Raw genomic sequence first — 27,188 nt, 5'->3', positions numbered from 1 at the left:
ATCAATTGGATATTGGCCTTGTCCATATTATGGATGAGAAAACTGAGGCACAGAGAGTTTAAGTTACCTGCCTAAGACACAGCCAGCAATGGAGCCAGGGGTTTGAACTGAGATCAGCGGATCTCCAAAGCCTGCATTTGGCTGTTACCACTATGCCATGCTGCATAACTTCCCACTACAGAGGAAAGGCTGAACACACATCTAACTATATTCAGATGCTTGATAAAGCTGAAACATGTTATTCAGGCTCAGTATTTTCCCCTCATTAATCCAAAGCCCTGACCTGTTTAACAACTCCCAATTTACTGTTGTAGAGATGGACATGGTCATTACCTAAATCTAGTCTTACTATTAAATGCATAGAAGACAAGTCATCACGTGGCAGACATAGCCCATCCTGGGCAGATGAAGGACTTTTACTTACTGCTTCAGGATTTTGTGGGGCAATAGGAGTTTGCAGGGGTAGGGTGGTGGTCCTTAGGTCAAAAGTAGGATAGCAAGGGAGTGGCCTAGTATGATTTCTCCTGAGTGAAGGAGGCATTTTAAAATAAAATTACCCATTGAATGCAACAACATTGGAATGTTCCTAAATACAGTCATGTCCTAACAAGGTAGGGAGGGAGGGAAAACATGATGGTGGGGTCGGGGGTGGAGGACTGGTGGTGAGGGGAGGGATCCACATATGAGGGTGAGGGACTGAAAAAGAATCTGGTCACATTCTGCTGAAATCTCCCTCAGTTTCTTTCAAAATACTGCAAGTCTGCAAATCTTTTCTTGCAGTTTCAGCCTGGGCTCAGAGTCAGGGCCAAAGTTCAAACAACATCAAAGTTTATTTTTGAAATAAAGGTTTATTTCCTCATGGAATTCTTGAAGGGTTTGCCCTGCATCGTGTGTGTGAAGCATTGAGTCTGGGCCGAAAGGAATTTATTTGAGGACCTTGAGCCGTTTTAGGCTGACGTGCCTATTGCCTAGGAGGTGATTGATGGCTGTGTAAGTTTCCAGTCCACCTCTGCAGGCTCAGCTCTGGGGTGCACCCCTCCTCACTCTGCAGCCTTGGCTACCTCAGGGGCACAAGCGTGTTCTCTCCTCTCAAATCTTGTAGCAATGCTCCACTCCCCGCTCCCCCTCTTTTCAAAGTGTGGCGTTAATTAGCATGGGTTTTGTCTGCCTTGTTGATTGAATGTGGGCTCTATTCTGATTGACAAGCCAAAAGCTACCAGTTTGCTTTCTTTGGGCTACTTTCTTTGGGGGCCTGTGTGAGGAGAGAGAGGTTTTCGTTTGTTTCTTTGTTTGTTTGCCTTCCAGATCTTTATTGGAGTATAATTGCTTTACAAATGTTGTGCCAGTTTCTGCTGTATCACAAAGTGAACCAGCTGTATTTATACATATATCCCCATATCCCCTCCCTCCTGCGACTCCCTGTCACTCTCCCTATCCCACCCCTCTAAGTCCTCACCCATCCTTGAGTTGATCTCCCTGTGTTATGCAGCAGCTTCCCACTAGCTATCTATTTTACATTTGGTAGTGTATATATGTCAGTGCTACTCTCTCACTTCATCCCAGTTCCCCCCCTCTCGCCCCGCCCCGTGTCCTCATGTCCTTCCCTACATCTGCATCTTTATTCCTGACCTGCCACTGGGTTCATCAGTACCTTTATCAAGATTCCATATATATGCGTTAGCATACGGTATTTGTTTTTCTCTTTCTGGCTTACTTCACTCTGTATGACACTCTAGGTCCATCCACCGCACTACAAATAACTCAATTTCATTCCTTCTTATGGCTGAGTAATATTCCATTGTATATATGCACTGCATCTTCTTTATCCATTCATCTCTTGATGGGCATTTAGGTTGCTTCCATGTTCTGGATATTGTAAATACTGCTGCAATGAACATTGTGGTACGTGTGTCTTTTTGAATTATGGTTTTCTCAGGGTATATGCCCAGGAGTGGGATTGTTGGGTCATATGGTAGTTTGATTTTTAGATTTTTAAGGAACCTCCATCCTGTTTTCCATAGTGGCTGTACCTATTTACATTCCCACCAACAGTGAAGGAGGGTTCCCTTTTCTCCATGCCCAGGAGAGAGAGTTTTTACTTGTGTTCTTAGCTGCAGAGTCAAGCCTTAATACCAAAGAGGGTAATAGACATTTTAAAAAAAAGAGTCAATCTAGTATTTGCCAATTCTCATTAATTTCTCTTGGTACAGACACTTAGAACCAGGTAACAACAGAATGTTACAGTTGGGTTGAGGAGCAGCCTTTTTGTCCCCTTACTGGCTATATATTTTTTACATTCATAAGGAAAGCATCTTTATGGAGTCTCCTGGCAAGAGGGTGTGGGGTGGAATGCATATTGGCATCTCTGCTTAGCCACCAAGATGTTACTATTTGGGTATATTTGAGAGGTAGCAACAGGGGGCGCAGCTTTCTTGTTCCTCATGGTGAAATTAGATGGAGGGCTGCACTGGGAAGCTGGGAAGTTTGTATGAAGTCCACTCATAAGTTTTCATTTTGCAGCTGTGGAATCTGTCAGCTTGGAGGAAGAGAAATGGCATATCTTATGTTATTTATTCTTTCAGATTCAGTTTTGATTGAAATTCTAGGTTCTTAGCAGCAGGTAGTTAGGCAGGACAGGAGGTGGGAAGGCCTTGCTGGTCATGAGTGTTCAGCCTTCCTGTTTCCTTCCTACCTGTCTGGCCACTCTTTCTTAGTCTCTGCTTCTAGGCCAGACATAGATCCAATTCAACAGGTGGGCCTTGCTTGGGCTCAGACTGCAACTCAGAGCACAGTGACAGATGACAAGCCTAGAGTCGAGGACCTGGTGGGTGGGTAGAAAGCGCCCAGCATTCTCAGGTCTGGCTTGGTTGTTAGGACCTCTCAGAATGTGAAGTGCAAAGATTTTAGACAAATCAAAACAAGTGTCTCATTCAAGAGGTGCTTTCTGGCTACTTGGCCCTGGAGATGTGGGTGCAGGTGGGGCTTAGCATCCTCGCCCTTTTCCTGCGTCAGGCAGTGTTCTGCTCCAGAATCCACAATGACTCTCTATTGCCTCTTGGGCCAAGTTAAATCCTTTAGTAAGATTCTTCATATCAGGCTCTGCCTCTAGTCCAGCTTCATTTATTCATTCATCAACATTTATTTTCTGAGTACCACCTGGGTGCCAGTTGTTAGGCTTGGCACTGGGAGTACAACAGTGAGCAAGACAGACAGGGTTCCTGCCCTCATGGAGCTAACAGTCTAGAGGGAGAGACAATATCATTACAAAAGAAATATCATTAGTATTAAACAAGGATGATTGTGAGGATGCTGTGCTGGGGGGTGATGTGGGAGCATGGGGCAGAACCCTTCACCTTAGCTGCCTGGCTGCCCTGGACAGCTTGGCCGAAGTGTGGCACTTCTAGAACCCCAACCCCCCCTCCACAGACTGGAGCCAGGCCCCTGTGCTCCTTCCTCAGAGGCTCTCTACATCCAGGCCTGCCTCTCACTCGAGGTCTCACCTGTCCTATTGGGAAGAGGCTGTAGATATGGAGGAACGTGGAAATTTATATGTATTCCCTTGACTTCTTCCATGGGACGTGCAGTGCGGCTCTGGCCCTGGGAAGGGAGGAGGGGCTCTGCTCTGAGGTGGCCCCTTTGCAAGTCCTTGATGTTTCCTTGATGAAAGCCAGGGCCAGTGCACTGACGAGGCTGGAGTGAGCAGACACAGCTGGGGGGAAGGGTGTGGGGCTAACGCTGATTTGCTTGGAGTCGAGCTTGTTATTAGAGAGCCCTGAAAGATTCGTCAGCTTCAGGAACCATAGCAGTGAGGGCGGCTCAGACACCAGGCCTGGCCCAGGCCTGTCGCCCTCTGGCAGTGAAGCTCTGCCCACAGTCTCCTTCAATCTGCTGGTACCTCATTTCTTGTTCTCCGGAACGGAGATCAGTCTAAACAGCCCATAGGTCAAGGAAAACTATCCTTGGAGAGTCCAGCCAAGTCCCTACTTCCTGCCAGTCAGTCACTCTCTTGGCTCAGGTTTGAGTTTGCCAAATAGAGAATTTCAGGTCCTCATTCTGCAACTGGATTTTACAGTTCAGAAAAGGGGATGTTTTTTGCTGATTTGTTTATTCTTCTTTGAATTAGAACCCAACTTTTCTAGTATCCGTGTTCCAATTTACTGAACCAGGGATAGCTACTTACTGAAAAGGGTAATCAGATTACTCTTTATTTTTTTTGGCTGCACAGCACGTGGGATCTTAGTTCTCTGACCAGGGATCAAACCCATGCCCCCTGCAGTGGAAGCATGGAGTCTTAATCACTGGACCACCAGGGAAATCTGAGATTCCTCTTAACTAGTTGTAGCCCCTTGAACTGCTTAAGGGACAAATCTCTGAAGGAATGAATGAAAACAGGCCACACTCAGGATTATTAGTGCAGACACACATCGTCTGTTCAAGGTGTTTTACTAAAAGACTATAAGGGATTATAAGGATGGGAACATTTTTAGGAGGAAAGATGAGGAGAGAATTACCAGAGGGAAGAAGTGGAACCACCCCAAAGTCAAAGAAGTGAGTTAGAGGAGAATCAGATGTGCGCTCGGTGTGTCAAAATAAGTGTTCTGAGTGGAAATTCCCCATGTGCACAGGGACATATGCATACTCAGGCACTCTGCTTTTCTGAGGATGCCGGTATCCCCCTCTCTTCTACCTTCTAGAGTGAAGAGAAATCAGGACGTGACCACAGAGTTGCCAGTCCTGAAAGCACACCCTGGCTCCTGTACCACCTCCTCAGTGGACATCCCAGGAGCCCACTGAGGCCAGAGATAGAGCCCATCTCAGCCAGGAGGCCTAGCCAGGAGGAGAGGGCCCTGGGCTTCCTTTTGGCTTAAAATATGAACTGGTGTCCCTCTATCTGAACTGAATCTGTTGTTGCAGAGAATGGGTTTGTTTTCATTCATTCCTTTCATTCATTCATTCATTTCAGAGCCTTTATAGTCTCCCCAGAGACACTGCCCTCCTGAGAGGCGAGTAAGATATTTGGTTCTTTCCCCCTCATTTCCAAGCTCCTGGGCACTAGAAGGCTGTACTCACAGTTTAGTCGTCTAGCCCGTGCGTGGCACTGAATACATGTTTGGGGAAGGGAATCTGGATGAATGAGGTCAGACTATTCGGCGGGTCTCCGCTGGTTACTAACTGGTGTGGGCACGGGTGCGCTTGAATTTCTATTATCTACGAAGAAAAAGTTTAAATAAGAAAACAACAATACCAAAGCAGAAAAGAACTTTAACCATCAGTACTGGGACTGGAGCTGCACAGGAAGACACAGGCACACATACAGTACCGAACGAACATCACACACACCCCACTCCCGCAGACATTCCTTCTTTCACGTTCCAGCTCGATCTTTTTACTCCTACTTCCCTTTGCCTCCTCTGCCGGATCAAGCGTCGTTAATCTGTGAATCTCTGACCGCAAAAGGAAAAAAAAAAAGGTTGGTGGGGGGATCCCGAAGTAGCAGAGCGAGGGAGGAGGAGGTGGAGAAAGGCGGGGAGGAGGAGGAGCCCAGCGAACTAGAGTCAGAGGGACTGGTGGCTCTAAGCGAGTGTGCAGCCCCGGGGGGAGCCGGCGCTCCAGGCTGGGAACCCTTCAGCCCGCCCACCCGCCCGGCGTCTCCGGTGCCCGCCCGCTCGCCGGCCCGCGCCCAGGGGCCTGCTACACCCGGAGCTGGGGCCGCCGCTCAGGGGCGCTCGGGCTAGGGGCGCCACTCGGGGCGAGCCGGCCGCGCCGCCAGGCTGGTCCCCCCGCACCCGCGCCCGGGATGCCGTTCTACAGGCGCACGGTGGTGCCTCAGCGCCTGTGCCCGCGCAACCCGCCGCAGCCGCTGACCGAGCTCCGCGACGTGAGCCACCTGGCCGCGCTCAGCCTGCTCCGCCAGCTCGCCGACCTCTGCGGCCACACGCTGGCTCTGCTCGAGGACCTCGAGGGGCACCTGCTGGCCCTGGGGCGCCGCACCGACAGCCTGTTCCGCCGCACCGTGCACCTCCGCCGCCGCCTTCCCTGCCGCCTGCTCGGCCCGGAGGACGACGAGGAAGAGCTAGGTAAGCCGCGCCCGGGCGGCCCGCGGCCCCGCGTGCACCCCGCCTCTGGGGGCGCCAGCCCGCGCCCGCGCTGGGCCCACGCCTCCCCCGCCCTCCCCGCCCCTCCTCGGCCCTCCCCTCCCTTCCCCTCGGGGAGTGAGGGGATCCCATTGCCCTGACTCCACGGCCGCCGCACTCCAGCTGGAACTTCCTGCTCCTGGACCTGGTCGCGCCGTCCCGAGTGGCCATGTGCCCTCGGGGTTCCTGGCCCTGGGGTTGGCGGCCGCCTTCTGGGGATCTGGGGGAGGAAGGCGAGGGGACCTGCGAGGGTCCCCGGAGCCGCTGGGTCCTGACCGCTTCGGCGCCGCCCCCAGGCCCGAGGCGTCCTCATCTTCGCGGCGTCGGGAACCTAATGGCCGCGCCGCTGGCGTCTTTGCTCCAATTTAGGAGCTCGGCCACTTCAGAAAGCGCGCCGGAGCAGCCGGCCACCTACGCGGCGGCAGGAGCCCTGGCGGCGGTGCTTACCGACTTTAAACCTGTGCAACTTCGCGCTGGAGCGTGATCGTGTCTGAGAGCCCGCCCGCCCGCTTCTCCCCGCGAGGTCCGGGCCGGTGCTCCAGGAGAGGCCGGAGGGATTGATGGGGAGGAAAGACTCTCTCCCTCCCAGCCGGCTTCTCTGACCGCTTATCCCTAGGGTTCGGCTGCACAGACCTGCTTGGGAGAACCGTTTAAAGCAATTGTCATCAGTTTTGTGATTCCTTTAGAAATCAGCCATGCCCGAGAAACCCAGTGGTGTCCTGGCTGAGCACGCAGGACCCGTGAGAGGCCAGGAGGGCAACGCGAGCCCTTGTGCTTTACTACTTTGGATCCCAACACTTTGAATGGGGAATCCTCTCTCCGTGGAAATGCTGTGATCCTTTAGAGTGTGGAACTTTTGTTGAAAGCAAGGGGATTGAATATGCTGGAAATGTTGACCGCAGCTTGGGCATGCCAGGTACCAGGGCCAACTGGAGCCACCAGAAAGTTAAGGGAGAGAAGGAGCAGTGTGAATAAGGAAGTTTCAGATGGAGGCAGAATATGGCTACTGACTGACGTGATTGCAAGCCTCCTGCTGCCTCGGGAAAGAAGTGTCTGAGTCGGCCCCTCTCCATTGCGGACCTTACCTCGCTCCCACACCTTGCATAGAATAAGGGTCATAGGCCCTGGCACCCCGCTTCCCAAAACTCTCTGACTTCTCATGTAGATGGTGGAGGTCACTGGTGGAGAAAATGAACTGGGTCCTGTGGGGAAAGGAAGGTGGAAGACACAGTCGACTGCCAGATGGAATGTAGACATGGGACCAGAAACCGCTGCACCGCAGGGCAGCAAGAAAGCTGGGGCCTTAGGTCTGGTTAGTTCTCCGTTAACAGAGAGGGTAAGAAGGTCATTGTTGATTTTTTTTCTGGGGTCCGAATGACTACCAGGATTAGCCGAGGAGAAATTTGATAAGTCAGCTTGGGGAGTTGTTTTCAAAATCCCCACACAGCTTGCAGAGAGCCACCTACTGAGTGTAGCAGGGTAAGGATGGTGAGGAGGCTCTGCTCTTCCACTTTGCACCTTTCTGTCCGAGAGCCCTTTCCACCTGAGGGAAGGAATGGCTTCACCAAGTTGCCTTGGGACCAGTGATATGCTGGGTTAGAAAGAGATGGCTTTATGCAATGGAGAGCTTTTAAAGGAAGGGAGCAATTCTTAGGATAAATTGCATTGGGTTGGCTTCTTTGAAATTTGCAAGAGCTGGGAGAGTGGCTATCTCTCATCTTTGGGGTGGCTGCTTGCCTTTGAGAGTGTACTTGTCTCCAGGCTCAGAGGCATTGAGAGGCCTGCTGCGTAAATGGAACACAGCTACCTTAATTTGGCAAGAAGGTCTGCTTTTCCGTTTTCTGGTCTAATGCCCTACCCTAGACTCCCCTTGAGGTTCCCACTGCACATTCTTCTCTTCAGGAGCTTTGATTGTGTAGCATTTAAATTAGGCCTTCTTAGCAATGATCTGAGCAGAAGTGCCAAATGCAAAGGGAGTTGGGGAGCATAATCAGTGCACCATCTGGCCACCCCCTTGTGCTTGGGCATAAGCTTCAACAAGGTGTTCAGCAGGTTGTATATTATATATTGACCCCAACTAAAAATGCTTTTTTATTTTTTTAACCATTGTCAGGGCTTGCTTTTTTCTTCTTCCCTGTGTCTTTTCCTTCTAGCTCCTACTCCGTTACTGACCATTTTGCTGGTGGTGGGCACTCCTAGTGAGCATTTTACCCTATATATCCTCTGTATGGCTGGATTTCCCCCAAATTCTTGCTCTAGCTATTTCTTTGGCCATGAGGGCAGGAAAGAACTGGGAAGGAAGGTTTGGAAGCAACATGGCCAGAGTGAATGATGCCTGACAGGCCAGCAGCTTGTAGCCTCCCTGCAGGGACAGCTTGCCTGCCACCTCCAGACTGAGTAATGACAAGTCAGACTGGCCCGTAGCCTTCAGGCTTGCAGAGACCAGACTGCAGACTGGACCGGACTGGGAGGCAGTGGGGGAGGACAGGGAGAGGAGAGGGAGAAAGATAGACGAGGAGAAAGTTAATGCTAAAGGAGTCCAAGGTGCTCCTCTTCACAATCAGGGGTCACGCCTCCACCATCTTCAAGGTTACAAGGGTGGGACTGGGCTGGGCCGGTTGCCTGGCAACACCCTCTCCTCCACTGGAGGCTGTTCCTTGGTAACTTGAACCCCTTTGAGACTGCCCCAGAAGCTCTTGTAACTGGCCTGGGGTGGGGGATGGGGGTTGGAAGGCAGAGAGGGTGTGCTACAGGACGGCACCAGGTTCCTCTGGTTGCGGATCTGTGGCTGTTGCTGCACCCTTGGCATCGCCCTGCCTATAACTTGTAATTTTCCTCCCATCTGGCTCTGAATGGGACCCACTTTATCGCATTCGTGTCCTGGACTCTGTGCTCTTCACCTCAAGAATGGCATGGTCAAAGCCAGTGGGAAATAGCTCGATGCCTGCCGCCATATGCTGAGTCAATCCAAGCTTTCCAATTTCTTCCTCAGAGATCTATTTAATGTTTGTCGGTGCTTAACTGATAATTACAAAAGCAATCAGGCCATTGGCCTGGGGGTATGATATCTCCTGTGCAAGCAAGGAAGCCACGGAAGCACTAGACAACACTAGATATGTTTAATAACACTGGGGAGCTATCATGTTACACTAGCCCGTGAACTTGCTGTGGGAAAGATGCTCTGTTCCTTCTTGCAATGATTTTGGCTTGAATACAGCCAGTTGGGTTGATGGTGGAAACTCCCTCTTCATCTTTATGTAAAATTCCTGCCTCTTGATTTTCCAACTTTGTGGCAATCCTGGCTCCAAATCAGAAAGGACAGCTGGTTTATTTATGTTTAAATCATAATTCCAGTGTGAGGGGAGACTTGTAAATCTGTACGGAGATGAAAAATGAAAACTGCACCTCTAGACTGCAGCCAGTTTACCATTAGATGAGGTGTGGTAGATCCTGAAGCTGACCGTCATAGCTACTGAGGAGGGGATATGGCCTGCTTGAGTTGGATGGAGCAGGGGGAACTTGGGGGACTTGGAACAGGCACTCTACCAGGGCTCACTTTTGTCTCCTACCTGTCAGCCCCAGAAACTGTTGGGACAGTTCGCTTGACAGAGTGGGGAGGGGGAGCAAGACCATTTTCTTTTAAATACCATGAAATTCCCGGTTTGCTTCATGGCATTTCCGTGTGTTGGAAACATCTTCCCTGGAAATTTGGACACCAAAATGTCCACTAGAATTTCCTCCACTTTAGAAGCAAGAAATTTAATCTTCTCCTTTTTTTTAGATGCATGCACAGCTAAAGTGATAAAAGCATCAGGATGACAGGATAGTAGAGTAATAGGAAAGGAATCAAGTTATAGCTCTTGGACTCAATTTTAATCTTTATGGAGTTGATTAGATGTCAGGAGGAGGGTGGTGAATTTGCATCATTTGTCCCTGTGCTTCTCTGGCTTGGGTGGAGTCAGTTTATGCTATGTGGCACCAAAAATTCTGTAATTAACCATTATGGGCACCATAATACGTGACTACTGAGACCCAGAAAATGGAAGGGACTTGTCCAAAGGCATCCAGTTGGATCAAGACCTTTAGTAATCCTAAGTGCTGGAAAGATTATAGGGGCTCTCCATACCTAATTCCAAATGAAACAATACTAAACCTTCAAATAAAATTTCATTTTAAAAGATTACTCAAAGTTCCACCTGTATGTTGAAATTAAAATGGCTTTTTATTAGATTTTTTCATTCTCTCTCTCTTTTGTACTCCTGTTGTTGGTGCCCTAAGCATGGACTTAATCTGTCTCTTGGGGAATGTGGCACTGGCTAGGTCACACAGCAGGTCAGTGGCAGGAGGCCTTGATCTAGAAGCCAGGGCTTCTGCCATCCAAGCCAGTGCTCTGCCCTCTGCAGGAATGCTAAGTTCAAAGTCAGTTGTTCATTGAGAGTCACTGCCATGGGATTTTTTCTAGCTGGAACTTGTTCAGGATGAGGAATAACTCCTGCTACCTTTGGAAACTGAGGGATGCTCTAGAGAACAGGCCTCCTGGGGTTTCTGCAGTTAGGACTTGGGGGGTGAGATGGAGGCAGGGGGGAGGGAGGAAGGTCAACCTTGCATCATGTAGAGAATAGACATGAGGCAATAGGCTCCCTTGTTAAAACAGTCTCCTTTAAGATTTCAGTAGGAAATAGCCTTGGAAAAAGAATCTTTAGTTGGGAAGGGGTGCCACTGTCCTCTGAAGATCACCTTTCCATTGGATCTTTCCCTCACAATCCTTCTGTCATCTTTATACCTGCTGTTCTCCCTAATAGCTTTTAATCCAACTGTGGACACTCCTCATCGCACACCCACATCCTGACTATTTTCTGTTATTGCAGCAGAGCCTGGTAGGCATTTCCAAAGCACTTTTATTAAAAGCTAGGGGGAATGAGAAAGTAAAATTATTACCAAAAATGTATTTAACATACATGTTTCCAAAGTATGGATTTATTATTCTCCAAAGCTTAAGTAGCTTAACAGGCTTACGAGCTTTGCTGCTCTACATACCCTTTCTGAGGGACTCAAATCACCTTTTCCTCAGATCTTTACTGTCTAGCTTTGAAGAAAGGGCACAACTTTGGGTCCTGTCTCCTGCTCCCCCAGCCCTTGTGCTAGGTTTTAGAGACCCACAGTCTGCAGGGGTTGATGCCTTCTTGTTTCCCAGCACATCAGCACAGGGTGCCTGGGCGTCTGGTCTTCTTCTCTAGGTGGGGGAGAGCTGATAACCAGAATCCGGACCCCACTTCACACCCCATAGGAGTTTCCATTCAGTCTGGTTTGGGGTCCAAGGATGGAATTTGGACTTTTAGAATTTCCTAGGTAAAACAAACAAACAATGATAGAATGCTACTGTGAATATGAATTTGTAGATTTAAAATCGATGACCTTCTCTTCACTCATGGGCAGAATAGTGCTTATTCAGTAGATGAACAATGCTTGATGGATCTGCAGATTCATGCACTTCTTGTGATAACTCCTCTCAAGTTATCTGGATGGCCTTCTAGAGTTTTCTACCCTCCATTGGGAAACACTGGCCTAACCTTCCTGGTTCAAGCTATCAGCTCTTCCCTGCTCCAAAGAATTCCATGATTTCACTCACATAAGTCCTCGCTGAAGTTTTCAAGTTAGAGTACATAGGATGGCAATATCTTTTTTCCCACTTTATTTACTTTTAATTTTATTGAAATGTAATTGACATACAGCACTGCATAAGTTTCGGTGTACAGGAAGATGATTTGACTTACATACGTCATGTAATGATTGGCACAATAAGTTTAGTGGACATCCATCATCTCATATAGATACAAAATTAAAGAAAAAGAAAAAACTATTTTTTCCTTGTGTTGAGAGCTCTTAGGACTTACTCTCCTAACAACTTTAAGATATAACACACAGTGATGTTTATTATATTTATCTTGTTGTACATTACAACTCTAGTACTTATCTTATAATTGGAAGTTTGTACCTTTTGACCACCTTCATCCAATTCCCCCTCCCCTCACCCCATCCCCTCTGGCAACCACAAATCTGATCTTTTTTTCTGTGAGTTTATTTGTATGTTTTTTGAAGTATAGTTGACCTCCAGCACTATGTTAGTTCCTGGTGCACAATATAGTGATTCCATATTTGTATACGTTACAAATTGCGCACCATGATAAGTCTAGTTACCATCTGTCACCACACAAAGCTGTTACATTATTATTGACTATATTTCCCACACGGCACATTTTATCCCCAAAATACTCCTTTATTTTGTAACTGGAAGTTTGTACCTCTTAATCTCCCTCACCTGTTTCATTCTTCCCTCCCACCCCCTCTCCTCTGATGACCACCTGTTTTTTCTCTATATCTATGACTGTTTCGTTTTTGTTATGTTTGTTCATTTGTTTTGTTTTCTAGATTCCACATATAAGTAAAATCATATGGTATTTGTCTTCCTCTGTGTGACTTATTTCACTAAGCATAAAACTCTCTAGGTCCATCCATGTCACAAGTGGCAAGATTTCATTCTTTTTTATGGTTGAGTAATATTCTATTGTATATATACATCTTTATCCATTCATCTGTCGATGAACATTTGGGTTGTTTCCATGTCTTGGCTGTTGTGAATAGTGCTGCAGTGAACATAGGGGTGCATGTATCTTTTTGAATTAGTGTTTTCATTTTCTTTAGAGAAATACCCAGAAGTGGAATTGCTGGATCGTATGGTAGTTCTATTTTTAATGATTTGAGGAACCTCTATAGGATGGCAGTATCTTAATGGACAAAGCTACGTTAATAATGCCGCAAACAGGAGCTGTGTGGACTGTGTTTGCATGATAGGCTTGCACCAAGGTGCTTTGTATGTGAGGCCGTGGGTCTGATTGTGCAGAAGACCACTAGGCTCAGTCCTTTAACTTGGGAGGTTTGCGCAATCTCTGTCGTTCCCTCCTCCGTTCCTGCCCTCCTTCCCTCTCTCTCTTTCTAAAATGTAAGCTCCTCAATAGAAAGTAAGCATTTTTACGGCGGAGATTTTTATCTGTTTTTACTGCCATATCTCCAGTCCCTAAAATAGTGCTTGGCACTTAATAAATACCTCTTAAGTTCAGTTCCTCCCTTCTTTCTAACTGTCACACATTTATTGAGCACCTGACTCTGGGCATGGCCCTGTGCTGGCCTCTGAGGATATAGAGCCAAGCTAGAATTCAGCCCCATGGTCCAGCGGGGAGAGCCTGGAACCATCATACTGCTGTGGAGGCAAGCCTGGGGGTCATCAGAAGGCAGAGGAAGCTCACCTAATTCAGATCGGAGGCTTGGAAAAGTGTGGGGGGTGGGGAGGATGTGGTGTCTGCGTTCTGAAGGATGATCTGGAGCTGGCCAATTGAAGAAGGTGGGGAGGGAATTCCTGGCTCAGGAGGTAAACTGTGCTATGCCCTGGATATGTGAGAGGGCTAGTGTGGGGGAGGAACTAACTTAAGTGATTCAGGAGAGGGTGCAAGGCTCAAGGCACCTCCTGACTCAGAGTGAGCCCTCAGGGTGGAGGTGGGGTGAGGAGGCTCTAACATCCTGTTTGCTGACCAAGGAGCTGGATACTGGAGAGTCTTAGGAAGGTCCAAATGAAGTTGTAATAGGAACTACAGATTTTTTTAAAAGAACTTTTATTGAGATACAATTGACATACAATAAACTGCATATATTTAAAGTGTACAAGTTGATATTTTTTTTCTAATTAGTAATGTATATATGGCAATCCCAATCTCCCACTTCATCCCACCGCAAACCGCGCCCCCCCCTCCCCCCCCCCCCCCCCCCCCCCCCCGCTTACCCCACTTGGTGTCCATATGTTTATTCTCTACATCTGTGTCTCTGTTTCTGCCTTGCAAACTGGTTGATTTGTACCATTTTTCTATAGTCCACATATATGTGTTAGTGATATTTGTTTTTCTCTTTCTGACTCACTTCGCTCTGTATGACAGACTCCATTTCATTCCTTTTTATGGCTGAGTGATATTCCAATGTATATATATGCCACATCTTCTTTATCCATTCATCTGCTGGTGGGCATTAAGGTTGCTTCCATGTCCTGGCTATTTAAATAGTGCTGCAATGAACATTATGGTACATGTTTCTTTCTGGATTATGGTTTTCTCTGGGTATATGGCCAGTAGTGGGATTGCTGGGTCATATGGTAGTTCTATTTTTAGTTTTTTAAGGACCCTCCATACTGTTTTCCATAGTGGCTGTACCAGCTTACATTCCCACCAACAGTGCAGGAGAGTTCCCTTTTCTCCACACCCTCTCCAGCATTTACTTGTTTATAGATTTTCTGATGATGCTTATTCTAATCAGTGTGAGGTGATACCTCACTGGAGTTTTGATTTGCATTTCTCTGATAATTAGTGATGTTGAGCAGCTTTTCATGTGCCTCTTGAGTATCTGTATGTCTTCTTTGGAGAAATGCCTATTTAGGTCTTCTGCCCATTTTTTGATTGGGTTGTTTGTTTTTTTGATATTGAGCTGCATGAACTGTTTATATATTTTGGAGATTAATCCTTTGTTGATTCCTTTGCAAATGTTTTCTCCCATTCTGAGGGTTGTCTTTTCGCCTTGCTTATAGTTTCCTTTGCTGTGCAGAAGCTTTGAAGTTTCATTAGGTCCCACTTATTTATTTTTGTTTTTATTTCCATTACTTTAGGAGTGGGTCAAAAAAGACCTTGCTGTGATTTATGTCGAAGAGTGTTCTTCCTATGTTTTCCTCTAGGAGTTTTATAGTGTCTGGCCTTACATTTAGGTCTTTCATCCATTTTGAGTTCATTTTTGTGTATGATGTTAGGGAGTGTTCTAATTTCATTCTTTTACATGTAGCTGTCCAGTTTCCCCAGCACCACTTGTTGAAGAGGCTGCCCTTTCTCCATTGTATATCCTTGCCTCCTTTGTTATAGATTATCTCTGGGCTTTCTATCCTGAGAAGCTACAGATTTTCTTGATCTACGTTCAAGTTTACATTATCCTTGGGCAGAGATGAGACCTGGGTGACCTTGGCTCCTCCCTGCTTTGCAGAGCCAGGTCTTGGGTCACCCTAAGACATCCAGGCCACGAGGCACTCCACCCCACAGTGAGATAGAAAGAGGGAGCAAGAATCTACCTGCCTGTATGTCCCCGGCTGTGTGGATCCAGTTGCATTGCAGAGCGAAATATATTATTCATGTCCCTGCTTTTTTTGTGAGTGGGGACATTTGAGGTTTGACTGTATGTTTTGTTTTGTTTTATTTTATTTTCTCTTTCTAAATAGCATAGATTCTTAAATATGGTCTGTAACTCATCTAGGGGAAAATGAGAAAAATATTTTTTCCCTTGGAAAATGGACTCAAAGAGGAGATGAGTTTTAAAAATGATTCAGCTGTTTTTATTTTAAGTGGAATCATTTGCTTCTGAGAACAGTGTAATTAACTGCCTGGCAATTTATAGTCTGACTCCCAGTATCTGTGAAATAGTCAAACTCACATTGTTCTCCCCAACTAGCAGGCCCCGGGGAGTGAGGTCTCCTTCACCAGAAGGCCTTGGGCGCTCTCCACTCTCTCAGGAGGCTGTGCATCACAGCTGCCAGCAATTCCAGTGCTGTCATATGCCCTTATCCCCCCTTGACCCAGTAATTCCATTTCCAAGAAGTTATGTTAAAGAAATTATCAGATATTGTGGGAAAAATGTTCGCAGATCCTCACTGCATCTTTTGGTTATTTATACTAACCCTAAAATGCAAACAACTTGTTCAGTAATATGGGTTTGGTTCTATAAATGTTGACAGGTCTAGGCGGTAGAAAACTAGACAACTAAGAAAAATCGTGCTCGAAACAAATGTATGAGGGTATGTGGCAATTTACAAAATAATGCTAAGTGAAAAACCAGGGTGTTAAATTGCATGTATGATATTATCCAAAATAAAGCAGATATGTAAAAAAGAAACTGGAGGGGTATGTGCCAAAATGTTAGCAATTGTTATATCAGGGTGATAAAAAATCATAGCAAATGATAATAAAGATAGCAATGGTTATCTTTATGAGGTTATGGGAGCAGGTGTTCTCTTTTCTTGTACCTTTCTGTATTTTTCAAAAGTTCCTAAATGAACATGTGTTACTTTTAATAAATAGAAAAACCAAACAATGAATGACATGATAAGGGAAAGTATCTTGGGATTTGGAAGCGGCTCCTGTGGGTTTAAGTCTGACTTGCCCACCACTTATAAGCTGATTTGGGTGTCTCAGAACCACAGTTCCTCATCTTTAAAAGGGGGTTAAAGCTCCCCGGTTCAGAAGGTTGTCGTGAGGATCCAGAATAATGTATGGAAAATGCTGGGGCCATATGCCACAATCTCACATGAGATCACCAAATACTAAGAAAATGAAATTCCACAAAACCTTTTGAAATCCCTGGATGGGGATACTGTCAAGATGAAGTTATAATAAGAATGTTTCCTAGACAGCTCCGAATTGCAGCCATTCTTCCCTTTTGCAGAAAATGTAAAGAATGCCTGCCTGTGTGCCCAAGGAGGAGCCGCATCTAGCTTTTGAGGCTGTCAGCTCATCTCTCCCAACCCGAGGATTTTCCTTTCCTTTGACTCCTCCCTTCATTCTCCCCCACTGACATCTGTTCACTGCCTCGCCAACCAAGGGGGAAAACATTCCTTGGAACTGAAACCGAGGCACCACCGAGAGTCCTGGCAGCTCTGAGATGTTTATTGTCACAGAATTATGTGGTGCTGGCTGACCACAAGGACCTGCCAGGCTGGGATGCCAAGGAGGGGCTTTAATGAAGCAGCAGAGGATAGAAGCAGGTCACACAGCTAGGCAGCATCCCCTGCCTTGGGCAGAGCCCTCGTCCAAATGTCCGGCTGGCTCTCTGGTCACTTCTTCCCTCAGGATGGCTTCGTGGCTTCTGGCTTGGCTCACCAGTTTTACAGAACCAGCTTTGTTTATGGGTGAAGAAACACCTTCTTCTCACAAAACTTCTGGGGCCTCAGGATGTTTCAGTAACGTATTTGGCAGCTTGTCTGAGTGTCTATCTCTCGCCAGTGTGGATTTGGAGCCAGTAAGCCCTGGTCTTACAACCAAGCAGCCTCAAGGTCATGGGCACAGCTTGGTAGTGTCTACAGCATGCCCAGACCACCAGGCAATTCAGTCATCTACCTGAGTAGAATCTTCCACACTGCTTGTCTGGTTGCATTTTTCATCTTTAAGAGTACAGTCAAAAATATAGACCCTGGCTGCAAATCTGAATTACTTGGAGAGCTTAAAAAAGTTACTAATACCGCAACCCCACCTCATACCTATAAAACCAGAATTTCTGGGAGATGAGGCCCAGGAACCAGGATTTTTAAAAGACCTCCAGATGATTCTAATGTGCAGGCATGGGTGAGAACCACTGTTGTGGTATAGACAGTTAAAGCTGGAAGAGACTGTCCAGAGTTTGAAAAATTATAATGTATTTGTGGATAATAAGCATGAACTATAATACAGGCTTGGATTAAAGTAAGTGACAAAAAATGGCCTCATGGATGAACTCATTGTAAGCAGTTTATAATACCAAGTTAGATGATACACTTTAAAAAATTTTAATAATGCATTTTATTTGACCCAGCATATCCAAAATAGTATCATTTCAGTATGCAGTCAACTTTAAGATGATTAATGAGGTATTTTACATTATTTTTTCTTTTGTACTAGGTCTTCAAAATTCAATGTGAATTTTACACTTACAGCATATCCCAGATTGGTCAAGCTACCTTTCAAATGCTCCATAGCACTATGTGGAAAGTGGCTTCCATATTGGGCAGCACCATTCTAGGGCATGGCCTGGTAGGTCAACTGGTCTTCTGTGTGAATAAAGTATTTTAGTTTTTTAAAACTGGGTAATACACTTTTTAACTTTATAAGAGAACAGAGGAAATTAGAAAAATGAAGCCATTTAATTTTATTAATAAAGAGAATAAATATATGTTATGGTAAAGTATCTTTTATTTTACTTTTTTTTTGGTTATAACATGTCATCAACGACTGACATTTTAGACAAGAACAATATTTTTGTTTCCTTATGTCCTAGCTATTTAATATCACTCGACATTACTGAGTTGGATCCCTACATCAAGTCAACCTCAACTTACCTGTCTTTGCAAAAGAATATTAAGATCCCACTACGCAGTCGTTGCACTTGTCGTTGCACAAGGTTGGAGTACAGGGAAGTTGCTGGAGTACAACTTCCACTTTGTAATATTTAGTGTTCTGAATTAGGCTATGCCAGAAATCGTAAATAGAAGTTGAAAGGGTTGCCTCTGAATCAACATCTAGATCAGACTTAGTGCTTTCCTGAATTCTCTGACATGGCACACCATTTCATGCAGGTAGATTCTTACAGTAATGACAGTGCATGATAGTGAGGACACATATATAGATTGTGTGTTCATTATTTTTAAACCCATATCTATTATACTTCAACAAATGCAATTTAGAAGAAAAAGTATTTTTTCTGTTCATCCCCTCAACAATCCCAATAGAAATAGTTTTAGAATATGGATCTAGTCCAGCTGCTGCCCAGAGAAAGGAAAAGGACTAGTTCAGTGGCATCTGCAGAGTCGGTGGTTGTACTGACTTCAAGTACAGAACCTCTCCTGTGGCTATTTTGAGGTCCTGAGACATCCGCTTAGGTGACCCTATCATCAGCCCCTGAGAAATCCTGGGACAAGGGAGACAAGGGAGAGGAGAAACCTATGGGGGGGGGCACTTTTAGTATCTCATCTCCCTGCTGTGATCAGAGGGGACAGATACTAAAGGCAACCCCTCTAGTTTGTGTCCCCAGCAACAGCTGATGCTGAGGATGACAAGTCATTGGGAAGAGGCAGGAACATCTTCAGAGGAATCTGTTTAAAAAGGCTGAGAAGTGTGTTTCTGGGAGGAGTTCCACTCAAATGGTGCAAATTAAAGGAACGATTCAGTATGAAAAAGCAGGGGGAGAGTCCAGCTCCTGGGAAACTTTGCTCTTAACAGAGATGTATGTCTTGAGGCTTCTGGATAGCTAATTCTCACTGTATTTCTAACCTGTTTTACCTCTTAGAATAACGAGTTACATAAGTTTACTCCCCATTGTGAAACAGCACAGTGAAATCTTTTCCCCCATAATTCCAAATTAATGAAAATGTTAGATTTAGGGAACAAATTTTTTTAAATAAATTTATTTATTTATTTATTGGCTGCGTTGGGTCTTTGTTGCTGCATGTGGGCTTTCTCTAGTTGTGGCGAGCAGGGCCTACTCTTTGTTGTGGTGTGCAGGCTTCTCATTGCAGTGGCTTCTCTTAGAGTTGTGGAGCACAGGCTTTAAGTGCGGGTCTTCAGTTGTTGTGGCTCGCAGGCTCTAGAGCACAGGCTCAGTAGTTGTGGTGCCCGGGCTTAGTTGCTCTGCAGCATGTGGGATCTTCCCAGACCAGAGCTCGAACCCGTGTCCCCCTGCATTGACAGGCGGATTCTTAACCACTGCACCACCAGGGAAGTCCCAGGAAACAAATGTTATTGACTCACACAGAGGCTTTACATTTTGTGCCTGTAGTTTCAAAACTGTGTGCTGCATGTGGGGAGGAGGTGGGGGGGAGGGGTGGAAGAGCCAGTGAAGGTGAGGACTCCTTCCATTCCGGTTAGCATATGTTGAACTCCTGTTAGATGCCAGGGGGAGCTGGTAGCGTATATGGCAAATTGGTGTCTCTTCAGGTAGAAGGATGGGAAAAAGGGTGCCTCCTCTGGATAGACCAAGGAGAAAAACCCACCCCTTTTGGTGGAACCTTTAGACAAAGGCACATTCTTTGAACATATCAGTTAGAAAAAGTCACTTGTTCTGCTCATAACGATTTACAAATAGAGCATCAACTGGGTGGACCAATTTTAAAATAATAATTAATAAAGTCCATGTGCAGTCAGACAGGGCATTCAGCTTGGCTGAATTTTGTCCCCAACTTGAGACACCTTGGCAGAGTGCCCTTGTAGAAATACGACTTGCACAAGAGTACAGGTGGTCCTATGGTGCCCAGGGCCAGGTCAGACACCAGGCATACAGATATATGTAAGAGCTAGAGCTTGTTCTTAAGAAGTGTATAGAACTCCTCCTCCTAACCCCCATCCTCTTTAACTCACCCGATCTGCTGCCAGCGCCACCCCTGCTGCATCCTGCCTGGCAGAGCTTCTCTTTATGGTGACAAAACGTCTACCCTCCAGATGCACGGGTTGCTGTCAGCTGTTAGAGCGGGCTGTGCTGCTCCTGCCTGAGGCTCCAGGTGAAATGTCTACTTTCTATGATGAACAACTAGGGCTAATTTTTCGCTGTGAGGGCTTGTTGCTTCTGGGTTCTAGATGGGAAAATATAGACAGCATTTCTTCAGTATCTGTTTTAAAACTTGGCTGTATTCTGTTTAAATGTGCTTTGAAATGGTGAGTTTGGGCAGAACTGAGCTAATTTTCACCTTTAATTTTCATATTCATTAATAAAGGAAAGCAGTTTATCTCTAATCTGGTGATTTAGAGCTGGCTTCAAGGGCTAATTCCTACCTAGCTCATTGTACTAATATTGTGCCAGGCCCTGTGCCAGGTATTGGTGACACTGAATTCATAAGACCTAACTTTTGCCCTTGAGTCTTGATATTTAGGTGGGAGGACAGTGTGGAGGATAACCTCACTGCAGGCTGCTGGATCTTAGATGAAAAGCATAGAGCACAGAGGCAAGGAAAGCTTCCATAGCCTTTTTCTCTCGTCTTCCTGAAAACTCCTATCTGCGTGTCCATCCGTCCATCCATCCATCCATCCATCCATCCATCCATCCAGATACTCCCTCCTCTTTACAGCCTCCCCTGACTCTCTCTGCTCTACTCCTGCTGTGCTTTGTTCGCTTTTGCAACCTTTGGTTCCTCCGTGTGGCCCAGCTTGGGAGAAGATCGTTGAGGCAGAGACTGCCAACTATGTACTAAACCTTCTTGAATTCATTTTTATTTCCTTTCCTTTACCACCTCTTGAAAGTAACATGACTCTCTTCTTTGAAACTTGGAAGAACAACCTGGCCATTCCTGGCCTCAAGATGAACTGGAAGTTAGCATTCTCTGCTAGAAAAGTGATAGCCTGTTATAAAGGTCATGGGGCTTTGGAAATAAGATAGAACTACTGAGGCCTTCAGATCCTGATAAGTTCAGGTGAATTTGAAGGGTTTCCTCCACCCCAAGGGAAATCAGAGTTACATTAGGCGGTTGTGGGCTAGTGACAGACCTTTAGAGGTAGAAAGAAGCCCTGGTTATGAACTTGGCTAATTTTGCTCATTTTGCCAAGGGATAATGCCCAATTTCAGTATTTGCTTATGGGGGTAATTTCAGTGTTGAGCCTGGTTTCTCTTTGTCAGGAGGATCCAATGAAATCCTATATGGAAAAGGCTTTGTAAACAAAAAATCATCCCCAAAATGTTATGTATTGTCATCCTTGAGAACAAGGACACTGGATAACTCATCCCTCTTTCCCCAGCATCTAGTTTGGGAGTAGGCACACTGCAAATGTTTGCTGAATGACTAGGTGGCCTAGTAGGAGATAGGTGTTTGTATTTCTTTTTTCTTTTTCTAGGACTCTACCTTTAATATCAATAATAATAATAACTTTAATGATAATTTCCCTAATTATAAAAATAATACATATTTGATGCAGAAAACTTGGAAGTATAGAAAGCACAAAGAGAAAAACAATAAAACAAAATCATTCTTGGTATCAACCAGATATAACAATTGACTACATTCTGATGTATATTCTTCTAATATTTTTCCTTATGAGTATTTCCTTTTTTTTTTGCAAGAAAAAGTTATTGTAATGCATCCATCCTTTTATAGCGCTTTGCAAATTAGTATATCATTTAAGAATATTTATATCATGTAAGTCATATTGGCTAAGGGGTTAACTCCCCATAACTCATCAAAGAAACAAAAACCTGTTTGCATTTCTTTAAACCTTTCCATATTATCTAATAAATCTGCTATATTAATAATAACCTGCGTACCCTTAGCTCTTTTGTAATTTCTGCCATTACCAACACTCTGAAGCCTGCAGGATGTACCACTGCCAAGTCAACAGTGGTGCCTGGGCTATGAACTTTTTCTTAAGGGCTTAGGTCTCCCACCAGACCCCTCAAGGTCAAGGGTTGTAATCCCCCAGTGCCTTGGTATCCAGTAAGTGCTATATACATCTTTGCTGGATGACAAACAGGGAGAGATAGTAGCATGTTTTTGCACTTCTATTTGGCTAATCAAATCAGCTCCAGATATCAGAAAGTGACAGATGTCACAGCTAGATTACCCCACCTTACTTTTGCACTGAGGTGACCCCCTTTTTTAAAAAAATTAAAGAACTTTTGGACAAAAAAGCCATGGCTTTTATTATTATTGTTAAGAGCTTACTATGTGCCTGGCAATATGTGAATCATCAACTCATTTATTCCTCACAGTGATTCCATGATATAGTTACCATTATTATCCCCATTTTGGGATGAAGAAACAGGCTCAGAGAAGAGGAAATAATTTGATTAAGAGTTCTGGAGTAAGTTGAGGATCCAGAATTGGAACCCTTCTGCATGTTCTTAGTCACAGTGAATGGATAGTGGGCTGTATTGAAAGCGAGGAGTAGGGAAGGAATGTATTTCTACCACCATCAGGCAGGAGCCTAGGTTGGGGTAAGATCAGATGGGGGACTTTCTAGGGGGCCCAGGAGATTCAGCAGGACTATATTTAGTGGGACTAAAAAGAGAATTAAGAAGGGGGGAGTGAGACAGGAAGAGAAAACAAGATACTGAGTTTTTTTCTGTGAAATTAGCACTTTTGCATTTCTTTCTAATTTATGAAGCACTTTTACATATGCTGTCTCATACAGTCCTCATGACAGCCCTGTGACTTATTACTGCTATTTAAGAAATGAAAAAAATAGATCCAGAGACATTATAACTGACTTGCCCATGGGGGCAAGTAGGAAGGTTATGAAGACCAATAAGCCATTCATTCATTCATTCAAAAAACATTAATTGAGCATCTACTGTGTACCAGGCACTGTTTTTGATGCTAGAGATACAGCAGTAAACAAGACAGACAAAATTCTTTATCCTCATGGAGCTTACAAGGTAGATAAACTATGATTTATTTCTTTTCAATTATCCTCTGTCAAGTAATGGATATTGGTTTGGGTTTTCAACCTTGGCTGTACTTTATTTTAAGATTTTTTTTTTGATGTGGACCCTTTTTTTAAAAGTCTTTATTGAATTTATTACAATAGTGCTTCTGTTTTATGTTTTGGTATTTTGGCCCCAAGGCATGTGGGATCTTAGCTCCCTGACCAGGGATCAAACCCACACCCCCTGCATTGGAAGGCAAAGTCTTAGCCACTGGACTGCCAGGGAAGTCCCTTGGCTGTGCTTTAGAATCATCTGGCACATTTTGAATAAAACACTGATGCCTGGGCCCCACTCCAGACCAATTAAATCAGGATCTCTGGGGGGGTGAAGCCCAGGCATCAGATGTGTGTGTGTGTGTGTGTGTGTGCGTGCGCGTGTTTTAAACCTGCTCCAGAGGGCTTTTGTGTTTAGTAAAGCATGAGAAGCACTGGTTTAGAGCAGTCTCAACATTGGCTTCTCATTAGAATCACCTTGGGAACTTAAAAATGTGTATACCAATGTCTGGACCTCACTTCTGGGGTGAATTAAATTAGATTCTCAGCGGTTGTGTCCAGACATTTTAATTTAGTTTTATTTTGTTATTGAAGTATAGTTCATTTACAATAGTGTTAGTTTCACGTGTACAGCACAGTGATATATATATAACTGGGCAACACAGTTGGGCATATAAGGGCAGGATCAGAGGGGAAGACTCAGCAGGGTCAGACTGTGAAAGTCAACCAGAGGGAAAAAGAAACAAAAATGTGTGCCTTGCAGATCAAAAGCACGCAGGGACAGCAGAAAGCGAAAAAGCGAACTAGAGGAAGGCAGTTTACCACTTGGCCTAGATCTCTTTGCACCTGTAATTGTTCTGTGCTGACAGAAGAAAGATGATAATGCTAGCTGTTGAGGGGAAACGCAGTTAGCATAGTGGTTAAGTGCAGGGACCCTGAGACCACCCTCCTGGGTTTGAGCCTTCGCTCTGCCGTTTGCTTTCTTTATGACCCTAGGTAAGTAGCCTGACATCTCTTTACATTAGTTTTGGAAAACTGTAAATTGGGGATCATTATAATAATACCTATTTTATAGGCATGTCACAATGATTACAAGCTTGGCACATAGTAAATATTTTTACCCAAACATTATGAAGAATGATTTTGAGTAAGTGTCCAGCGCTCTACTTGTATTTGCCCCCTAATCTTTACTTTACATGAAGTAGCCACTATTTCCCCAATCTTATAGATGAAGAAACCAAGACATGAAGATGTTGTCACTTGTAAAAAATGACCTTGTTAGTAAGTCATAGAGCCAGGATATGCCCCCAGGAGAACTGATTCCTTAGCACCCACTCAACCACAGGACTATACTGAGTAATGACACAAACCTTTATCTCTGTCTTGATGCTCACTGATAAAACTTGGGCCCTGGGGATGCTGAAAAGAATGAAAACCTGGTCCTGCCTAGAAGAATTTACACTGTAGTTGGGGACAGCAGACATATGTATAAGAAGATAGCCATAAAAGGTGCATCATGCCTGGTACCAAGGGACTTCAGAGAGTAGCCAGTGACAGCTTTGTCATGATGCCTGGCTTTGGATTGGGTCCTTGACAGACACAAGGAGGGATAGAGGGAGCTGTATGAGCAAAGGCAAGGAGGTAAGGCTGTGGATGGTATTTGGGGGGTTGAGGAAAACACCTTTTCACCTCTACCACATTGTAGGGAATCCTTGGGAAGTCCCTCAAACTCAGTGCCAAGGTTAGGGGGTACCTAGTGCTACTGGGCTTCTTTCTGAGGATGTCATGGAAGCAGACAGTGCAGAAGCATATAAACTCAGGCTGTCATAGCTGGACAGGCCATGAGAAGACCATCCTGTCCAAACCTTTCATAGCCAGATGGGGAAACTGAGGCCCAGAAAGGTGAAAGGACCAGCCACAGCAAGTCAGCAGCAAACTGTGCTCGGCTTTGTCAGGCTGATATTTCTGCCACGCAGTGATGCATAACAGTGCCTGGGCCATTTACTGGCAACATTCAGTAGCACCCAAGTCTACTCCTCTAGTTCCCAGAAGTCGTCATCACAACTTGCTTCCATTGGGAATTTGAGTTTAACAGATATACACTACTGTATCTATAAAACAGATAAGCAACAAGGACCTACTGTATAGCACAGGGAACTATATTCAATACCTTATAATAACCTATAATGGAAAAAAAACCAGAAAAAGAATATATACATGTGTGTGTATGTATATATATACACACACATATATATATCTGAATCACTTTGTTGTACACCTAAAACATTGTAAATCACCTATACTTCAATAAAAGAATTTAAGAAACAAAGAAAATCATGCTATCACCAAAAAAAAAAAAAGAACTTGCTTTTAGGTTTTCTGCTTCATTTAATTTCCTGTACTGTCATAGATTAAGACTTGAACATGAGACTTGGCAGACTACCAGGGAGGCAACACAGGGCAAGTTGAGAGGAAAACAGAGCAGGGACCTAACGTGAGAGTCACCCTCTAGGACTCGCTGGAGTTCTTAATCTTTTTCAGAATATTATTTTTAAATGTATTACATAAAATAGATAGACTTACAAAGGAAAACAATTGTACTGAAATACAGTTATCAAAATATTTTTTAAAATTGTGATATGGTAATACATGTGCTTCTTTGCTAACACTTTTTAAATGACAAGATCTAACAGCAGATCTAATAATTACTGTAATTTTGAATGAGTGTAAGTGAAATTTTGGGATTCCTGCAAGAACTGTAGCATGATATGCAAATCTCTGTGATTTCTATTACCGATAAAGTGACAGATACTGCTCCCATTTCTGCGGTATGTTACTTACACTCATCATTTCAATTAGAGGGTAGTGGAAATAAAGAGGTAACTTTTTCACAGACCTCCTGAACTCTCTTCATGTAACTCTTGGGGGTCTGTGGACCCCAGGTTAAGAATCCATGCCCCGAGGCAAAGCAGATGCTGGTGAACCAACCCAGAGTGAGGTCTTAATCCTGCTCTAGGAATTGACTTGGAGGAGGGACTTGAATGTGGTCCACCTGGAAACTACATTCAAGATTGTTTGTGTGTGTGAACACGTAAGTGGGTGGTTGTCATTAGTGCTACTCTCCAGATAGTTCTGGCTCTCCTTCTTCTGGGTACATGGCAGGACTGCATCTCCTTAGCCCCTTCCGGTTAGGTGTGGCCATGTGACTGGCTTGGGCTAGTGAAATATGTCACTCTTCAGCTCCAAAACCTCTTGTGGCTCTTCATCATACTCAGAATAGATTCCACATTCCTTACCATGAGCTGCAAGGCTATCTGTCCTGCTATCCTCTCTGACCTCGGCTCCCACCATTTTCACTCTGGCCACCCTGGCCAGCTGCACTGGTCTCATTTCTATTCATCACTGAGTTCGTTCATGCCTCAGGATCCTTGCACTAGCTGTTCCTTCTGACTGGAACACTCATCCTCCAAGTCTTAGTGTGACTGGCTCATTTTTGACCTTTATAACTCACCTTCCCTGTTAACACCTTTTTTTGAATAACAGCTTTATTGAGATATAATTCACATACGATAAGATTCCCCCATTTAAAGTGTACAATTTGGTGACTTTCAGTATATTCACGGAGTTGTACAACCAACACCACAATCAATTTTAGAATATTTTCATTACCCCCCAAAGAAACCATGCTTCCCTTAGCTGTCACCTCCCAATTCCCCATCACCACCCCATTCCAGCCCCTGGTAACCACTAATCTACTTTCTGTTTCTATAGATTTACCAATTCTGGATATTTCATATAAATGGAATCATACAATATGTGACCTTTTGTG

The 27,188-nt window shown here is 44.8% G+C and overlaps 1 protein-coding gene across 1 annotated transcript in view; it reads left to right on the top strand.

Moving 5' to 3' along the window:
• Positions 1-5,797: 5,797 nt before the first annotated feature.
• NHSL2 (NHS like 2) overlaps positions 5,798-27,188 on the top strand; it is a 262,419-nt gene continuing 241,028 nt past the window's right edge. The window contains exon 1 of the mRNA XM_057719248.1: positions 5,798-6,077. Within this exon, the coding sequence (XP_057575231.1) occupies positions 5,798-6,077 (280 nt within the window). The remainder of the gene's footprint in view (positions 6,078-27,188) is intronic.

This window comes from Hippopotamus amphibius, chromosome X (assembly GCF_030028045.1).
Source record: "Hippopotamus amphibius kiboko isolate mHipAmp2 chromosome X, mHipAmp2.hap2, whole genome shotgun sequence".
Lineage (NCBI taxonomy): Eukaryota > Metazoa > Chordata > Mammalia > Artiodactyla > Hippopotamidae > Hippopotamus > Hippopotamus amphibius.
Note: the sequence above shows the minus strand (reverse complement) of the source record. Positions and strands in the feature narration are given on the sequence as shown.